Source organism: Dromiciops gliroides, chromosome 1, assembly GCF_019393635.1.
Source record: "Dromiciops gliroides isolate mDroGli1 chromosome 1, mDroGli1.pri, whole genome shotgun sequence".
Lineage (NCBI taxonomy): Eukaryota > Metazoa > Chordata > Mammalia > Microbiotheria > Microbiotheriidae > Dromiciops > Dromiciops gliroides.
The window spans coordinates 437856331-437875482 of NC_057861.1; the positions used below are offsets into that span (position 1 = coordinate 437856331).

Below are 19152 nucleotides of genomic sequence, written 5' to 3' on the forward strand. Positions count from 1 at the left end.
TTAAAAGACCCCAGGGGGCAGCTAGGTGGGGCAGTGGATGAAGTACCGGCCCTGGATTCAGGAAGACCTGAGTTCAAATTCGGCCTCAGACACTTGACACTTACTAGCTGTGTGACCTTGAACAAGTCACTTAACCCCAGTTGCCCCTCGCACACACAAAAAAGTGGCTGCATACTGAGCTCTTGAGATTTATACCAGACCAGCAAACACAGAGAAACTTAAAAGTAAGGAAATTGTAATATAGTAGGATAAACCTTGGATTTGTTCAACAGACCTGGGTTCTATTTCTGATTTTCCCAATAACTTGTTTTATAACCTTTTTTGCAACTTTTCAAGACTTCTTGCTCCATCCATGAAAAGAGGGGTGGCTGAGATCAAGGATTCTAAAGTCCCCTGCAGCCCTAACATTTCATGCTATTCTTCTTCTTGTCGTTTTTTCAGTCATGTCTGACTCTCTGTGACTCCATTTGGGGTTTTCTTGGCAAAAATACTGGAGTTGTTTGCCATTTCCTTCTCCAGCTCATTTGACAGATGAGGAAACTGAGGCAAGCAAGGCCAAATGACTTGCCCAGGTCACACAGCTAGGAAATGTCTGAGGTCAGATTTGAAGTCAGGAAGATGAGTCTTCTTGACTCCAGGCCCAGCGCCCTATCCACTATGCCACCTAGCTGCCCCAATATTTCATGACATGTTCTAAAATAATAAAATAAAAGAATATAATAATATGATAAAAGAAAGTAATTAGCCTATGCTTGTATTTTCTAATACTAACAAATATTTTCCACCTTCTTTGAACTTGTACTTCAGGAAAAGCTAGAAATTTGAGAATGTATAATCTGTACTTATGAAACAGCAAACTGATACAGTGGATAATGGCACAGAGTCAAGAAGGCCTGAGTTCAGATTTCATCCCGGGAGCTGAGCAGCTGTGTGACACAGGACAATTTGCTTAACTGCTCTCAGACTCGGTTTCCTTGTCTGTGAAATGGGGATGATAACAGCACCAACTTCACAGGGTGGTTGTGAGGATCGAATGAGATAACTACAAGTACAGTGCTTTGCAAACCCTAACCCATTTTGCAAACATTTTTTCCTTTGTTTCTCACAACCACATTGTGAAAGGCACTATTGTCATTCTCATTTTACACATAAGTAAACTGAGGCAGGGAGAAGTTAGGTAACCTCCCCAGGTCAAACAGTTAGTTAGTATAAGATGCAGGATTTGAACCCAGGTCCTCTTAACTCCAAGTCTAACACTCTTACCACTGTGTCGTACTGCGTTTCATCTGAGGCAGAAGTGGCTCAGTTGACTTGGGATACTCTGATTTGTCCTGGAACTGTTGGTTTATGAGTAGAATGATTTGTTGTTGGGGCAGAATACTATGGCACTGCATTGGCCATCTGTATTCCACTGAAATCACGGGGGTTCAGGAGGAATGCATGTGCTCTCAGGGCTGCCTACCAACGAGGCATGAAGAATGCCAAGATTCAGCTGTAGAGAAATAAGATGTACTGACTCATGGTCTCCTCCTCGGAGCCGAGCCTCTTCAAGGGAACTTGTCTCTCAACCCCGGGACTTTCAGTAAACTCCCCTGATTCCTGAACCTCCATTTCAGACATAGATTCAGAAATTATACAACAGGCAAAAGCAACCAGGTAACCCAAAATGTGCCAGGCTTTCCTTTATTACAAATGTAGTTTGATAGAGCGGATATGAGTGCTAGGCATGGAGGTGGGAAGTCCGGGATTCAAATCCTCGTTAACTTTGTGCTAGTCATTTAACCTTAGAGCCTCAGTTTCCTTATCTTTAAAATGGGGGCATCTCATAGGGCTATTGTGAGAGTCAAAGTAAGATAATGTGAGTATAGCACTTTGCCAACTCTCATGCCCTATATAAATATTAGCTAGAGTTATAATGATGATTATAGAATATTTATGATATTTAATGTATTTATTATCATTGTTTATTATTCTTTGATTCATCTAGGCCTAGGGAAGCTATGCTGATCCCTTCTCAGCTGGCAGCAGCCCCACCGTGTCCTTCCCTCCCTGGCACCTGTATGAGAATGACATCATTTCTCCTAAACATACCTAAGCAGAACTTTGGGTCCACCCATATGGGATCTCTGGACCCAAGTCATCTGTTCTATTCTTGCAATTCTGGAGTGATGCTCAGCCAGTCAGTGATCTTTCTGATGGCAGCACTTACTGGATTCATCTGTAGTTCTACAGAACCCCTTGGATCACAGATTTATAGCTGGTAGAGAGATCCCAGAAGCCATCTCAGGCAATCTCCTCATTTTACAGATAAGGAAACTGAGGTCTAGGGAGGTTAAATGATTTGGCCAGATTCCCCCAGGTAATAAACTTTTGAGGCAGTATTTGAACCAAGATCTTCCTGATTTTGAATCCAGCACTCCATTTAACTTTGAACTAGAATCAGGCAATGAAGTTGTTGTTGTTCAGACATTTCAATCATGTCTGACTCTCCATGACCCCATTTAGGGTTTCCTTGGCCAAGATGCTAGAATGGTTTGCCATTTCCTTCTCCAACTCATTTTACAGATGAGGAAACTGAGGCAAACAGGGTTAAGTGACTTGCCCAGGGTCACACAGCTAGGACGTGTCAGAGGCCAGATTTGAATTCAGGAACATGAATCTTCCTGACTCCAGGCCCATCACTCTATCCACTGCACTAACCTAGCTGAGTCCAGATAAAAAGAACATCCCATCACCTCATAATCAGATTTCAACCTGACACACACTTCACCCCATAGTTCACAAGAGACATGGGCCCCATGAGGTTCTTTACATACAAGTTGCACCAACTATAGTTTTTAGTAAATTTTTAAAAGCCTTTATCCTAATTGAATGAAGATGAAACAGGCATGTTCTTCCAACCCAACCCATTAGGTGCCTCAAGTAGAGAGACAGTTAAGTAAATGTGTACTTTGGGCCACAGGCCCTTCTGCTTCCCCTGGTGCTAATTTGAGCCCAGGTGTGACAGCTTGACTTGTTCTGAAGGGGGTCTTTCTGAATTAAATGTGTAGTGGCAGAATCTGGGACCTGATTCTGACGCAATCTGATGGAGGCAGAAGAACTTTAGATTCTGTCGAAACAGGGCTTAAAGTCGGCTGGGTTTTTGTTTTGTTTTTTTAACAAATTTCCCATGGGTGGTCCCTGCCTCCTCCCAGTGCTCTCCTTTCCCAGCAGCAGATATTGACTTAGGTCATGATGTTCCCTTTTGCCCTCAGGTTGGCATTCAAGACCTTTTACATAGTATAGATTATTCAGGAAGCTACTGGGTCATAGAAAATGTGCTTCATTGTCTTGGGGCAATATCCCTGATCTCTTGACACCGGCGGGTGTCTGATCAAAAGCTATTTAATGTCATGCCATGCACCATGCGGCCTTCCCGACAGCAATCGAAGCTGCCTCCCTAAAAGTGAGAGACGTGACGGCTGCTGTCCGGCCCAAAGCACCTGGCAAGGTCTAAATTTAGCTGCAGCCGGATGAGCTTTGTACTCAAGCTTCCTTCTGTAGTTTTCTCAAATGTTCCTTCCTAGTAAAACAAAACAAAGCTGTATGATTAGTACTGTGTCAGGCCAGCCCAGTCTGATTTGGTTGTCACTATCCTAGTATTGACTCGTGATTCAGTGGACGGAGTGCTCTGCCTGGAGTCAGGAAGACTCATCTTCCTGAGTTCAAATTTGGCCTCATTGTGTGACCCTGGGTAAGTCACTTCACCCTGCTTGCCTCAGTTTCCTCATCTGGAAAAGGAAGTTGCAAACCACTGCAGTGTCTTTGTCAAGGAAACCCCAAATGGAGTCATGAAGAGTTGGACATGACTGAAATGACTGGACAATAACAACCACCCCGGGACGAGCAGTCACCTCTGTAGGAAGAGCTAGTTGTGAGATGCGTAGTTCCCTTTCCCAGCATGCTCACATCTCAGCATATCCCATGAGATGTTCTCTCATCCAGAAGGAGGGCTTAGTCAGGAAGGCCCAGGAGGAGGACATGGAACCATGTGATGGAAGGACTGAGCCCCCTGAGACTTGTTAAGACAAAGGCCCTCTCCCTCTTCGATCCCAGAGTCTCCTAGTGACTGGCCTGCCCTCCAAGCCCTCACCAGGCTGCATTCTCAGCCAAGGACTCACTGTCTCCCTTCCTGTACAAAGGTCTAGCATGGACCCCATCTGTCCTCTCCCTCTGAAATTGAACCTGGATTTCTCACCTTTAACCAATGGGTGATTCTTTCATTTTTGAAGGGGGAGGGTAGAGAATAATGGGGCTTTCTGACGAGGGGGGAAGAAGAACATTCTCCCTAGAGCCTGGGGTATGTAGGTGAGCAGGGATGACTTGCTGTCACTGAGCGCTGTGGTACACCGGCATGAGTTCCCAGAGGAAGGCTCGGAGTCACTTTTACTGAAGTGCTCTCTAAACAACAAAAAGTCCTCATTTGCACCTAGAGGATCATGGATCTGAGCACAAAAGGACCACAGAGGCCATATAGTCCAGCCCCCTCATTTTACAGATGAGGAAACTGAGTCCCGGGGGTTAAGGGTCTTGCCCATGATCAGACAATTAATGTGTTAAAACAGGATTTGAATCAGGTCTCTGACTTCATAGCCGGTGCTCATTCCACTATACAGCACTGTTTTATATACATAAAACATAGATACATATACATGTACATGTATATCCCCTAAAATATATGTACATATATGTATGTATTGTGTATATACACATGTATAGATACATACACGTGTATATACATATACAAATGTGAGGCATGGATCAGATAGATCAGTGACCTTTCTCTGGGTACTTTTTTGAGCAGGTGAGAATTGGCCACCAATATATTATTAGATGAATTTCCATAATTGAATATCATGGGCCCCTAACAGAGAAATTTGAAAATGGCTCAGCACACTTTCAACTCATTGCATGTTCATTTTATGGTGTTGAAAGGGCACCAGGTTTGAGGATTTTTCCCAACACAGGAGAATTCACACTGGAAGAAAAACCTTACTGATCCAGCAAACACGGGATGTCCTTCTACAATTTAAATTTTACTCGGCATCAGAAAAATTCACATCTTAAAAAAACCTTAGACATCTGATGAATGTGAAGTTATATCTTAATCATTGTCAGGGAGTTCATAATAGAGAAAAAAGCCTCATGAATTCTGGGATCAGTGAAAGGCTTTCCTACAAAGCAAACACATTTACTAAAAATTATCATAGAGGGCAGCTAGACGGCCTTTTGGGTAGCTCTGGGCCTGGAGTCAGGAAGTCCTAAGGTCAAATCCGGCCTCAGATACTTCCTAACTGTGTGACCCTGGGCAGGCCACTTCATCTTTTTTGCCTCAGTTTCCTCATTTGTAAAATGAACTGGAAAAGGAAATGGCAAACCACTCCAGTGTCTTTGCCAAGAAAACCCCAAATAGGGTCACAGAGTCAGACACAATGGAAAAAGACGACTGAAAGTTCATAAGAGAAAAAGAAACCTTATGAATGTAACTTTATTAAATGTGTTAAGAGTTTTGTGTGTGTGTGTGTTTGTGTGTGTGTGTGTAGTTGTCCTGTGTGAAATCTATGCTGTGCATGGTCCCAGGAGTTTTGAAACCAGTGAGATGGGAGGAGAGGAATGAGGGGAGGACAGCATCATCACACTTCACAGAGATCCTCAGAGTATGTCTAATCTGCATTTGTCCATGCTTCCTGATCTTTTGTCTTAGACCCCACATCTCTATTTGCTGAGAGAATTAGAGGCATCTCTACTCTGTGCAAGGCCCATCTCTACTCTGTCTAGACAAAGCCCAGATCCTGTTCTCAAGCAGTTTAAACTCTAATAGGGGGAACAAGATGAGAACATGGGTAACTTCACCACAATACTGGGTGGGAGATAGCACCATAAAGAAAGTATGCACTGAGCATTATGGGGCTCAGAGGAGGAAAAGATCAGGGATCCGATGGGGAGAAGAGGAAGACACCTTGTCACTGAAGAAACTTTCTAGGGTCCTCCCCTTTCTCTGTCTGTTCATCTTGCCTTTTTTTTTTCTTTTTTTTTCTTTTAGTGAGGCAATTGGGGTTAAGTGACTTGCCCAGGGTCACACAGCTAGTAAGTGTTAAGTGTCTGTTTCCAGGCTGTACTGTCCCAAGCTTCAGGGTGTCCCAGGTGGTATGATTTAAGGAGGGGCAGGTTCTTTCCTTGCCTGACCTGTTCCCTGGTCCGTAGATGACCCCAGGCCAACTCACCAATCAGCCAGACAGCAAAACTCCGTGTGCTGTGGTTGTCAGCTCCGACGAGCCCGCACCCCTCCCCAACCTGGGCCACAGCCACTCAAGCCTACCTCCTGGTTCCCAGCAGGGGCGAAAAACCTAAGTTTTGCCTCGGCACCAGCAGAGACCCCTGTAGTCTTCCCCTGCCAAGGGCTCAGCCCTCTCACCAGACTGTGAACTTAGTTCCAGGCAACACTGGCACTGCAGCTGATTCAGAGGTTCGGGGGGTCTCTTTCCCTGGCTCGGCCTGCCTGGGACTGGATCTGTGTCAGGTTGACTGTGGAGTTGGGCTCTCCTGCCGTCTCAGCACAGCAGCCCCATCCTCCCGACCTTCCAAGACCTCCTTGATTGGAAAATTATTTCAGCACATTTTTCAGCGGATTTTGCTGCTCCAGGAATTGTCCTATGGCATTATTTGGAGGGTTTTTTTGGAACAATCTTGTGGTGAGTTCGAGAGCTTACTGCCTTTCCTCCGCCATATTGGCTCAGAAGAAGAAGACATCTTGCTGGAGGCAGCACCCACTCAGAGCCTCAAAGGATGGGTAGGATTTTGGCAGGTGCAGCGGAGGTCGGTGAACATGCCTCTCTCATCTTTATTCCTTGTCCACTACAGGGAAAGTGGAATTGAGCCAAGGGCTGCGGGCCGTGTTCCGGGACATGCCCTTAATGTGGACCCCGGGGTATCTGGACAGAGCTCTTAAGGTCATGGAGGAAGTGACATCTTCCCCGGAAGACGTCAAGTTGTGTAAAGAAGCGGTAAGTCTTCCTGTTGTGCATCGCCCAGTACAATGTAGCCCAGTAGATAGGGAGTCAGCCACAAAATCAAAAAGATTTTTAGTCTTGTCAGGTCTTGTCTCTGACATAGACTAGCCAGGTGTCCCTGAATAGAGCCTTAGCTCCTCATCAGTCAAAGGAGGAAGTCAGACCAGATGGCATCTGAGGTTCCTTCCAGTTCTGACACTATGATCCCATCCTCTGCTCTTTTTTTTGGGGGGGGGGGGGTTTAAGTGAGGCAATTGAGGTTAAGTGACTTGCCCAGGGTCACACAGCTAGTAAGTGTTAAGTGTCTGAGGCCGGATTTGAACTCAGGTACTCCTGAATCCAGGGCCGATGCTTTATCCACTGCGCCACCTAGCCGCCCCATCATCCTCTGCTCTTGATAGGCTTTAAAAAGGTTCCTGACTCCAGGCCCATCAGTCTATCCACAGCTCTACCTAGTTGCCCCAACATTTCATGACATATTCTAAAATAATAAATGTTAATATGTAGTTTTCTAACTCAATATGCAGAGATCTTTCCTCTGGTTTATCTCCATTTTACAGGAAAATGAAGCAGAGGTTAAGTGACTTGCCCAGAGTCACACAGCTATTAAGTATTTGAGGTCAGAATTGAACTCGAGTCTGGGGATAACAATAGGCTTATTTGTGGGGCTCAAATGAAATAATATTTGTAAAGGGCTTTGCTGATCTTAAATATATTTAAATGCTAGCTATCATCATCATCATCAAAGTACTGACAGAATAATTTAAACCTCAAGTAAGTCAATATCACTTCTCACTCATTTCTACAATGCTTCCCTTCTCCCTCCTCCCAAGAAATCCTAAAATACTTTATAGACAGACTAATAGGAAGGAAAGATAGTGGGGGACTCTCCCCTTTATAAAATTAGTGATAGCATTAAGACTTAATTCTTAAGCATCAGTAGCTTTCTGGGAAAGAGTTTTTCTAGGTGGTAGAAATTTCTAATAACTTTTTTAGCTTGAAAAATTTTAGATGGAAATATTTCTGAAACATATTACAAACCCAAGCATCTTTTCTTTCTTTTTTTTTTTTTTAGTGAGGCAACTGGGGTTAAGTGACTTGCCCAGGGTCACACAGCTAGTAAGTGTTAAGTGTCTGAGGCCGGATTTGAACTCAGGTACTCCTGACTCCAGGGCCGGTGCTCTATCCACTGCACCATCTAGCTGTCCCCAAACCCAAGCATCTTAAAAAGAATCTAAGCCTTTCTTTCATGTAACTTTTCTTGATAAGTCAAGGTTACCACAATAAAGCCAGCTGGGCACAGTAGGGATGTGCAGCATTATATATGATCCTCCTCTTTTCTTCTATTATATATGAAAATGCCCATTTTATTTGGGGTTATTAAGTTTATATTAAAAACATTTTTTAAAATGTAAATCCAGGTTATCATGAGCATTGAATATTATTGTGACTGTGCTTATAATATACTAATGCTCTCAAGGGCCCTTGAAATATGAATACCATCATTTGGCATCATGCAAATCTGCCAACCCCCACCCTTCGCTCCTGTGCTTTTTGAATCCTTATGGCTTTTCTTTTTGTTTTTTTTTTTTTTAAGTTTTTTTGTTTTTGTTTTACCCTTTCTCCTCTGCTTTCAGAATGTTAGCTATCACTTCCTGCTGTGGTCAGAATACCTTACCTAAAGCAGCTTGCCTCCTCCCTCCTTATCCACTGCTTCTAATTACGCTGGTCTGGAAAATCATTGCCAAACTTATTAGTGTTGTTTGTAAAATAAGAGCAAATAAGATCTAAGTGACTAGGCCTAAGAGCATTCTCCTGATTAAAGGGCATTAAATTTTAATGGACTATGTGAGATTTGGAACATCTCTTTTGTGACTTAGCTCAAGGGGGATATTATAATCAGTGTTTAATTTTGCTTCCTTGGCTATGTTCTAGATGGGCGAGGATTGCTAAATTTCAGTAGATGAAGGGTTCCTTTATTTGGAAAAGCTGGAAATAGAAGAAGCATCTTTCTTATCAGTGGGAGTGATGATTTTATTCCTCCCAGTAATAGGCCTTGTGCTTTTGTAGCATCTTCCTTCTGGGCTTAAGTTCAAAGCTCTTTACAGCCATTTTCTGATTCTTTTTCCCAATACCCTGAAAATGAGGTTGGTGTTGTCAGTTATTTCATAAATAGAAAAAAACAGTGTATAAAGGGGGAGTTGGTTTCTGCAATAGTACTGTGCAGAGCGGCAAAGCTAGGGTTCTTCTGTTCTGGCATCTAGCTCCATGATCCGGGCTCCAATAGACTGTTTTCCTTTGTTTCACTAGAGGGGAGTTTTGCCCTTATGAGTATAATATTGAAGAGGGGTGTGGGTGTGACATGGCGTGACATGGCATAATGGCTTGTCAAATCAACCAGCATTTATTAAGCACTGTGCTCAGTGCTGGGGATACAGTTAATGAAAAGAAAGACAGTCCCTGCCCTCAAGAAGCTTACAGTCTAATGGAAAGAGACAACAGACAGAAGGAAGCAGGAAAGAAAAAGGGGATGATACCAGGAGGGGGCGCATGTTGTCCCATGGAGTCAAAGCCAGGCAGAAGCAAAGTGGGGTGAGCTGAGAGTCCAGTTTCTGCCTCCTGTAAAGGAAGGTTATCAGGAGGAGCTGGGTACTCCAAACAAATCCTCCCCTATTAGAACGGAAGTCCCTCTAGGCAGGAACTCGATTTATTATTCCCTTTGCTATTAACCCCAACTTTCACTCAGGATATACAATAAATGTTGATTGGTTGGTTTCTGCCCAAGCCAGTATTCAGCCCAACCCCTGAGAATCAAGGAAGCGTGTACTGAACCGGTTCTTTCAGTGCTTAGACACAAACAGTACAATCCCCTGGGGGCAAAATTTTGTGTTGTTCCCCCAGAGAGGGGTTTCAGGTATGAGTTTATTTGATCTAGATTATACAGGCACCAGAAAAAAATGTCTTGGCCAACTTTTAGCAATAGCAGAGCATCACAGACAACTACCTGTCTGTTTCATTACTAAGGCATAAAGTCAGATTTGGGGAATTCACTACTAGTACAACTGTGTCAGCTATGAATAAATCATGATGCACTAAAACCAAAAGAAAGATATTTCTAAGTGTGTGTGCCTGTTTTAACCTTGCTTTAGTCAGTGTCAGTAATTTAAGGACTTGAAATTGCCCATAAAGCCCGTGAAAGGACAGGGAAATGTTCCCTTGCAAAGGAAGCCTGATTTAGATTCTTTAGGGTCTATTTGGCTTAATAGGAATATGATTCACCTCCCTATACTCCCTCAGCCTGGAATGGAACTTTTGGCTTGATGTATTACTGGTGATGAAAGGCCTCCCCATATTTCTGAGTTGTTTCGTTATGAGGCAGACAGAAACCCTGGCAGATTCATCGGTATCCAGGGCAGGTCGCCTACACTGCCCTTAGCAACAGAAAACATCGTTGTCATCCAGTCTCACATGATCATAGCATCTATTGGTCCATGTTGCTTTTGACCAGAAGTGTCCATGAGAGCCAAAAAAGAAACTTGCTTAGATTCTTTTTTTTGGGGGGGGGGGAGGAAGGGGGGAATGAGGGTTAAGTGACTTGCCCAGGGTCACACAGCCAGTAAGTGTCAAGTGTCTGAGGCCAAATTTGAACTCAGGTCCTCCTGAATCCAGGGCCAGTGCTTTATCCACTGCGCCACCTAGCTGCCCCTTGCTTAGATTCTTAATGCAGTCTCTGAAATACATGGAAATGGACTCAAACTGTGACTACCTGTGTGACCTTAGATGTCACTTGAACTTTCTGGGCCTCAGTTTTCTTGTCTATAAGAAGAGTGGTTTGAACTAGATCAGCCATTCTTCAACTTTTTGTTCTCAGGGCACTTTTCCAACTCTTAAAAATTGAGAACTCCCCCCAATCTTACCAAAGAACTTTTGTTTACATGGGTTATATCTATCAGCATTTACTTTTTTTTTTTTAATGAGGCAATTGGGATTAAGTGACTTGCCCAGGGTCACACAGCTAGTAAGTATTAAGTGTCTGAGGCCAGATTTGAACTCAGGTACTCCTGACTCCAGGGCTGGTGCTCTATCCACTGTGCCACCTAGTTGCCCCCAGCATTTACTTTTTTTTTTTTTTACAGGGCAATGGGGGTTAAGTGACTTGCCTAAGGTCACACACCTAGTAAGTGTCAAGTGTCTGAGGCCAGATTTGGGTTGTTGGGGTTTTTTTTGTTTTGTTTTGTTTTGTTTTTGCAGGGCAATGGGGGTTAAGTGACTTGCCCAGGGTCACACAGTTAGCAAGTGTCAAGTGTCTGAGGCCAGATTTGAACTCAGGTACTCCTGAATCCAGGGCAGGTGCTTTATCCACTGCGCCATCTAGCTGCCCCCCTGAGGCCAGATTTGAACTCAGGAACTCCTGAATCCAGGGCTGGTGCTTTATCCACTGTGCCATGTAGCCGCTCCCTCCAGCATTTACTTTTAAAAGTTAAAACATCCAGGGGGCGGCTAGATAGCACAGTGGATAAAGCACCGGCCCTGGATTCAGGAGTACCTGAGTTCAAATCCGACCTCAGACACTTGACACTTGCTAGCTGTGTGACCCTAGGCAAGTCACTTAACCCCCATTGCCCCGCAAAAAAAAAAAAAAAAAGTTAAAACATCCTAGTATTATTATGAACATAATTTTGACCTCCCAGAGCCTCTGAAAGAACCCACACTTTGAGAATTGCCGGGCAACATCATCTCCAAAGTGGCTTCCAGTGCTAAGTCCTCTATGATATGTGCCCCACCACTGGTAGTCTGAAACTGGGTTGATTTTATACTAAAATTCCATGGGCCCAAACCTTTATCACATACAAGGAGGTTAGTATTTGCTTAGTATCTAGGCCTCTCAATCATGGCAGCTGTAGGCTTGCCTTGTTTTCCCATTCCTCTTTGCCCCCATTTTTCCCTACACTGTCCAGGATGGAGGAGAGGAACAGGAAAGATATTTTATTCCCACAAAGTGGGTGACATGATTTCACATACTGCCCCCCCCCCCCCCGCCCCATTGGGGCCAGGAGTTAAGTCAGCTGCCACGGTGCTGATCTGCTTATGTAAATAACCCACTCGATATATCATTTTCAATGTTCCGAAATATTTGCATTGTACTAAATTTGTTATGTCATCTGATAAAGTGTTTCTTATGTGAAATAAGACTATTTATGTTCTCCAGGATCTGCCAAGAGCATCCGTTCCCCAGCCCAGGCAGCCCATGAATGCCTTGGCCCTGCAGGTCCCTGCCTTGACTCTCCTCGTTCTCTGGAGCAGGCCCCCTCAGAATGCCCAGCCTCGAAAGAGCATTGTCAGGAAAAGACACTCACTGTTTATCTTTATGTTTCCCAGCTCGATGCCCTGGAGAGGGTGCTGACGTCTCTGATGACTTCTCCGTCGGATGGGCCTCCTACAGAAGGGGCCCAGGAATCTGAGGTCAAGGCCCAGGTGTCAGAGCCGAGTGATCAGTTAGACCAAGAGGAGAGTGAGCAGTCCAAACTGCCTGAATACCTGAACCGGTTTAAGGCAAGTCATGTTCTCTTCTCTCCCTGACAAAATTGAGTCATTTTTCTACCGGCCTCTTAAACGTGCTTTTCATCCATAGTGATACATCTGCAGTTTAATCCCTGTCACACCAGATACCTAAAACCAACATTGAGCTACATTTCTGTGGCTTCCTACAAGAAACTTGTAGAATAAGCCATAGGCCGTGTCTGTTGGAAGCTGTGTGCTTTTCTTCCCCCTTAGCCTAATAAGTTCAAGTTTGGTTTGCCAGGGTAAGCAGTATATCATTAACCACACATTCCATCCCCGAATAGGTTGGCGTGTTTTTTGACCTGCTGAAAAAACTTCACTAATACTTAGGCAGACAGGATGTGGTTATTTCTTGCTGTCATCACTAATTATCCTTCATACCTAGCTAGAACATCAGAAACCAATTGGAGAGTGCTTCTTGCCAGCAGTAAACACTTGTGGGGCCTGAGGTGGCTAGCAATGTCTCTTGGAGACTGTAATTTATGCAGCTTCTAGGACAATACAGTTAGATAAAGTCTGTGGATAAAATGAGATAATAACAACAGTGATAATAATAATAAATAACATTTATATAGCTCATAGGGCAGCTAGGTGACCCCGTGGATAGAGTACTGGGCCTCAAGTCAGGAAGACTCATCTTCATGAATTCATCCAGCCCCAGACCTTTATTAGCTGTGTGACCTTGGGCAAGTCTTTTCACCCTATTTGCATCAATTTCCTCCTCTTTCAAATGAGCTGGAGAAGGAAATGGCAAACCACTCCTGTATCTTTGCTGAGAAAACCCCAAATGAGGTCACGAAGAGTGGACACAGACTAAACAACAAAAAACAACACATAGCTCATACTATGTGCTAGACAATGTACTAAGTGCTTTACAAGTATCTCATTTGAGGGGCAGCTAGATGGCACAGTGGATAGAGCACCGGCCCTGGAGTCAGGAGTACCTGAGTTCAAATCCGGCCTCAGACATTTAACACTTACTAGCTGTGTGACCCTGCGCAAGTCACTTAACCCCTATTGCCTCACTAAAAAAAAACAAAAAAACAAAAGAACAAGTATCTCATTTGATCCTCAAAACAACCCTGGAAGGTAGGTGCTATTAGAATCCTTATTTTACAGAGGAGGAAACAGAGGCAAAAGGGTTAAGTGAATTGCCCAGGATCATACGTTTAATAAGTATCCAAGGCCAGATTTGAACTGAGGTCTTTCTGACTCCAGGCAAGCATTTTGCAAACCTTTAAAGCATTATGTAAATATTAACTGTGATTATAATAATGATTATTGTATTTGGAAGGGATCTAACAGATCAATTATTTGAGAAAAACTAAGCCCCAGAGAGGTTAAGCATCTTTCTCAAGATTACAAAGTAGTCAGCAGCAGAGCCAGGATTTTGAAACCAGATCCTCTGCTCCCGCCATATCCATTCTTTTTCCTGTGCCATTAACAGGGCATCTTCTAAACATTAGGGATACAGAGACATAAATATGAAACAAACCCTGTTCTCACAAGATGCAGGCAAGGGGCAGCTAGATGGCGCAGTGGTAAAGCACCGGCCCTGGATTCAGGAGTACCTGAGTTCAAATCCGGCCTCAGACACTTGACACTTACTAGCTGTGTGACCCTGGGCAAGTCTCTTAACCCTCATTGCCCTGCAAAACAAAAAAAAAAAAACAAAAACACAAGATGCAGGCAAGATTTTTTTGTCAACTTGGCGATGTTCAGTGCTACCATCAATTACATTCCAGTATACCTGTGTAAGGGCTAAGATTCTAGCTATACCGTCTAAAATATCTAATGAATGGTCGCCAATAAATTATAAGTTTTAGCAAGAGTTAGACTTTTAAGCATTTATTAAGGAGAATAAGAATTTGGTAAAGAGAGAGAGAAAGGCCTAGATTCCTCTATCTATTAAAGGGAGAGCGCATTTGTAGCTGCCTTCTCCACCAGAGTCCTCACGAAAAAGAGTGAGCCAGCATGCCAGCCTCCCCCTTCTTCCTCCCACAAGCAAACGTCACTTCCTGTTGCCAAAGAAAAGACGCATGGTCCTGCTCTCAGAGGCCTCTCCTCATGTTGGAGCTTTCTTACAGTAAGTCTCCAGCAGGTGGCGTCATTCCAATCGTTACACCTGAGAGGCAGCACAGTAAAGTAGGAACATTGGATTTGAAGTCAGAAAATAAGGGAGGGAGGAAAAGAACAGAAGGAAGAAAAGGGGAAGGAAGGAAGGAAGGAAGGAGCGAGGGAGGGAAAGAATTTGGAACCCCCAATTTTTTTTAAGCGATTGTTAAATTTTTTTTTACATGTAATTGGGGGGAAAATAAAATATTAAATAAATATATTAAAATATAGAGATTGATCTAAATTACCTTAAAGGTCTCTTCCATCTTGAAATTCTGTGGCAAAACAGCAGAAAAAGATGACTTCCAATCCTTGTGAGCCTTTGGTGTCTTTCTGTGATGTGGTAGAAAGAGGGCTGGGTATAGAACCACAGGACCTGAGCATTGCTTCTCAGTACCTGTGTGACTTTGGGCTAGTCCCTTCTCGGTCTCAGTGTCCTCATTTCATTCAGCCCCACAGTACTTTGAGGATACAAAGATAAAATCAGAACCTCTGCCCTCATGAAACTTACAGTCTATTAATCCACAGAAGATTTTTTTTTTCCTTTTGCGGGGCAATGGTTAAGTGACTTGCCCAAGGTCACACAGCTAGTAAGTGTCAAGTGTCTGAGGCCAGATTTGAACTCAGGTCCTCCTGAATCCAGGACTGGTGCTTTATCCACTGCACCACCTAGCTGCCCCCTGGTGACTTGGTATGTAAAGAAAACTACTCAGTTCACACCCATGTTTTCTTCCCCACTCTGCCTCTAGTTTAGGGTTTGTTTTTTCTTTTGAGAGTTTTCTGTCAGCTAGGTTGGCATCAGCCCTACTCATATTTACTAAGTCTGCTCCTTCCCATCACCCTTCTCCCGCTTCTCTTACCTGCCTTGTCATTGGTGGCCTCGGAGAGTACATGTACCTGCCACAAGTTTTCAGGCTTTCTCACAAAAGCAAAGCCTCATGAAAACCAATGCAAAGGAAGATAGATGTAGGGAGAGGAGGCAGAGTGGGATTCCATTTTGTTATATTGGTTACCTGGTTTTCATCATACTGGCTGCCTAACTTTTAAAGAGCAGGCTTAGAACCCCTCTCCCTGGGGTCTCTCCTTAAATGCCACATCCGCCTGATGGTCTTGCTCTCTACCAGCCCCCATCCTCACCCTCTGGGCTTGGAGATTTCACTGCTTAAGCCAATGAATTGCTTTTGTGGCTGAACATCAGTATACCCTATGAAAGGCAAATGGCCCCCTCTGATGCTCTCCATCTCAAAGCACTTAGTATATTCATGTTTTTTCATACTCCATCACTGGTATTCCACTAGGAATACCAGGACCCCAGACCCAGTTTCCATTTTGCATCAGAAAAAAAGCACAGTGATTCAATGGGAGTCATCAGGCCTTCAGTGGAATGCGGGGAGGGGGAGAGCATACAAAAGCTTCAAGGACTCATGGGAGCTGTTTGACATGCCATTAGTGAGAAGTGATTTCCATGTGTTGAAAAGAACACTAATAGGGGCAGAAGAGGGCAAGTATTCATCTCGGTCTTGGTTTAAAGAGAAAGGTATGGTTGGGGCATGTCAGATGCCTCTGTCCTGTCTAGGTTTCGAGGCCTTTGTTGGGAGGATCTGCCGCTTTGGCCCAAGCCCATGGGGAGGGGAAGCACAGATCTACAGTTGTAGTTATGCTTTCTCCTTGAGACCAACCAGAGAAATCACACAGGTAAGCTCTGGCCCACAGTTTTCCTTTAACATTTTCGATTGCAAAGTTAAAAATCAAGTGTGGCAGCGTCTTAGCCAAAACACCAGCCTCAAAGAAAGGGGAAACCAAGCTGTGCTGTGCTGGGAGGACCATTTGGCAGAGTCCCAACACAAAGCTCAGATTCAAGGAAAGTCAGTGGTAGTTCTCAAGTGAATTAATCTGGTTTCTCCTCCCTCCCCTTTTCTTCCTTTCCCCCCCCCTCCCCCTTTTTGAAAGCAGTTGTTACACTCCAAGCTCAATGCTCTGGGCAGAGTGGAGCCAGAAGCCCTGTTGACCCTGACTACCCAGCTGGTTCGAGAAAAGCTGCCGGCCTGTGAGGCGGAGGACATCCAGAGCTATGAGCAGAAGCTGAAGCGGTGGGAGCAGGAGCAGGCCGAGCTCATTCAGAGGGAAAAGGCGACCCGGGAAAAGGCCCAGCAAGAGCAGGAGGCCCAGAAAGCTGCCAAGGCATCTGCTTAATCTCTCTCCTCCCATCCTCCCACACGCTGTTGATCTCTCCCACAATAAACTTAAGTGCAGGCAATCATTAATACTGAGCTGGAACAGTGGCATTGATCACACACCTGTCTGTAGAATGCAACCATGGTCAGCTTCCCAGAACTTGATAAATATTATGCCCAGAGAGGTTGCCTAGGGTCATAGACCTAGTAGTAAGCATCTGAAGCTAGATTTGAACTCAGGTCTTCCTTCCTTCAGACCTTGTGCTCATTCACTGCACCACTAGCTGCCTATAAGCTAGCTGTGCATTTGCCATTCTCCATGTAGCAAGGTGACAGCACCCTCCCCCCTTTTGCCCACCCACTGCCAAGTACACAGGTAGAGAGATCTTTGTCTTCATGCACAAGGATCACCCCAAGGGTTTTCCCCGCAATGACTTTTAGAATGAAACAAGTTTAAAAAATAGGGAATGGTTTATTCACAAAACCCTTACTTTAAGCTATTTATTTCCAAGGGCTTCAATTACCATTCGGTGCCATTGCTTTAGATACCTAGTAGTTAAAGAGGCAGGTCATAGCCTACTGAGCATCCTTGAACAATTCTGCATCTGAAAGGAAGGTCAGTGGCTACTTATCCAAAGCCCAGAATTACCTGGCACAGTGGAAAGAGTTTTGGATTTGGAGTCAAGATCCTGGTTCTGCCACAAACTACCTGTGCGATCTTTGGTAAATCACTTGATCACTCTGGGCCTCAGTTTCCTCATCTGTAAATGGGAGAGGTGAATTAGTTGACCTCTGAGTCCTTCCAGCTATAGTCAACCAATAAACATTTATTAAGCACCTACTATATTCCAGGGTCCATGCTAAGCTATAAACTTTTTTTTTGGTGGGGCAATGAGGGTTAAGTGACTTGCCCAGGGTCACACAGCTGGTAAGTGTCAAGTATCTGAGGCCAGAATTGAACTCAGGTTTTCCTGAATCCAGGGCCGGTGTTATTTCCACTGTGCCACCTAGTTGCCCCAAGCTATAAACTTAGGATCCTATGGTCACTGATGTACTGTTGAAAAAGTTTCTTGGGGACCACCTTTTTAAAAATTATTTTTATTTATTTTGTTAAATATTCCCCAATTATGAGTAAAAAAAAAAAACATTCCACAATCATTTTTTAAAATTCTGAGTTCCAAATTCTCTCAATCCCTCCCACCCCTATCCTTGTGAAGACAAGCAGTGAGTGTAAAGCATATTTCCCTATTAGCCATGTTGCAAAAGAAAACAAACAAAACAATCAAGATAAAGCTTTTGTTTTAAGTATGCTTCAGTTTGTATTCAGAGTTCATCAGTTCTCTCTTTGGAGATGGACGGCATTTTTCATCATGGGTCCTTTGGAATTCTTGTGGATCACTGTCTTGATCAGAGTAGCAAAGTCTTTCATAGTCGGTCATGCTTACAGTATTGCTGTATACATTGTTCTCCTGGTTCTGTTCATTTCATCAGTTCATAAAAGTCTTCCCAGGTTTTTCTGAAACCATCCTGCTCATCCTTTATTATGGAACAATAGCATTCCATCACAATCATATACCATAGCTTGTTCAGCCATTCCCCAACTGATGGACATCCCCTTGACTTCCAGTTCTTTGCCACCACAAAAAAGCTGCTATAAATATTTTTGTACAAATAAGTCCTTTTCCCTTCTCTTTGATCTCTTTGGGATACAGACCTAATAATGATATTGCTGGGTCAAATGGTATACACAGTTCTCTAGTCCTTTGGACATAGGGCCAAATTGTTCTCCAGAATGATTTGACTAGTTCACAACTACACTAACAGTGCATTAGTGGGACCACCTTTCCCTGATGATTCAATCTCAGGTTGAGGCTGGAGGGGCTGGGGATCGAGATCAGGATTGTTTCAACATATCAGAAAGCACTACATTACAAAAAGATGACAGATGAGGGAGAGCCAGTGCAGCCAAAGAGCACAGTTAACACTGTCCTGCATTTCCCAACTTTGGAGCTCCTAAATTTGGAACCAGGTCCACCACAGTGAGCCAGCTTATCTACTTCTGTTCAGGGAACAGAGCCAAACAAATCCATAATGGAGGCTGTCAGTTTCTTGTTCAAGGGACTCATTTCAGGGCAGCACCATCTCTGAAGGAAGATTCTGTGTCCTCAGATATCCCCGACTGGTTTGGCAGAAATCTCAAGACATTCCATGTTCCTGTAGTCATCTTGTCTGGACATGTCCTCATTGACCAG

At 44.0% G+C, this 19152-nt stretch overlaps 1 protein-coding gene across 1 annotated transcript in view; it reads left to right on the forward strand.

Moving 5' to 3' along the window:
* The window catches only part of MRPS27 (mitochondrial ribosomal protein S27), a 137633-nt gene extending 119158 nt beyond the window's left edge, over window positions 1-18475 (forward strand). Inside the window, exons 9-11 of the mRNA XM_043979788.1 lie at window positions 6901-7043; window positions 12429-12602; window positions 16680-18475. Coding sequence (XP_043835723.1) covers window positions 6901-7043; window positions 12429-12602; window positions 16680-16919 — 557 coding nt within the window. The 3' untranslated portion in view covers window positions 16920-18475. The remainder of the gene's footprint in view (window positions 1-6900; window positions 7044-12428; window positions 12603-16679) is intronic.
* Window positions 18476-19152: the final 677 nt, after the last annotated feature.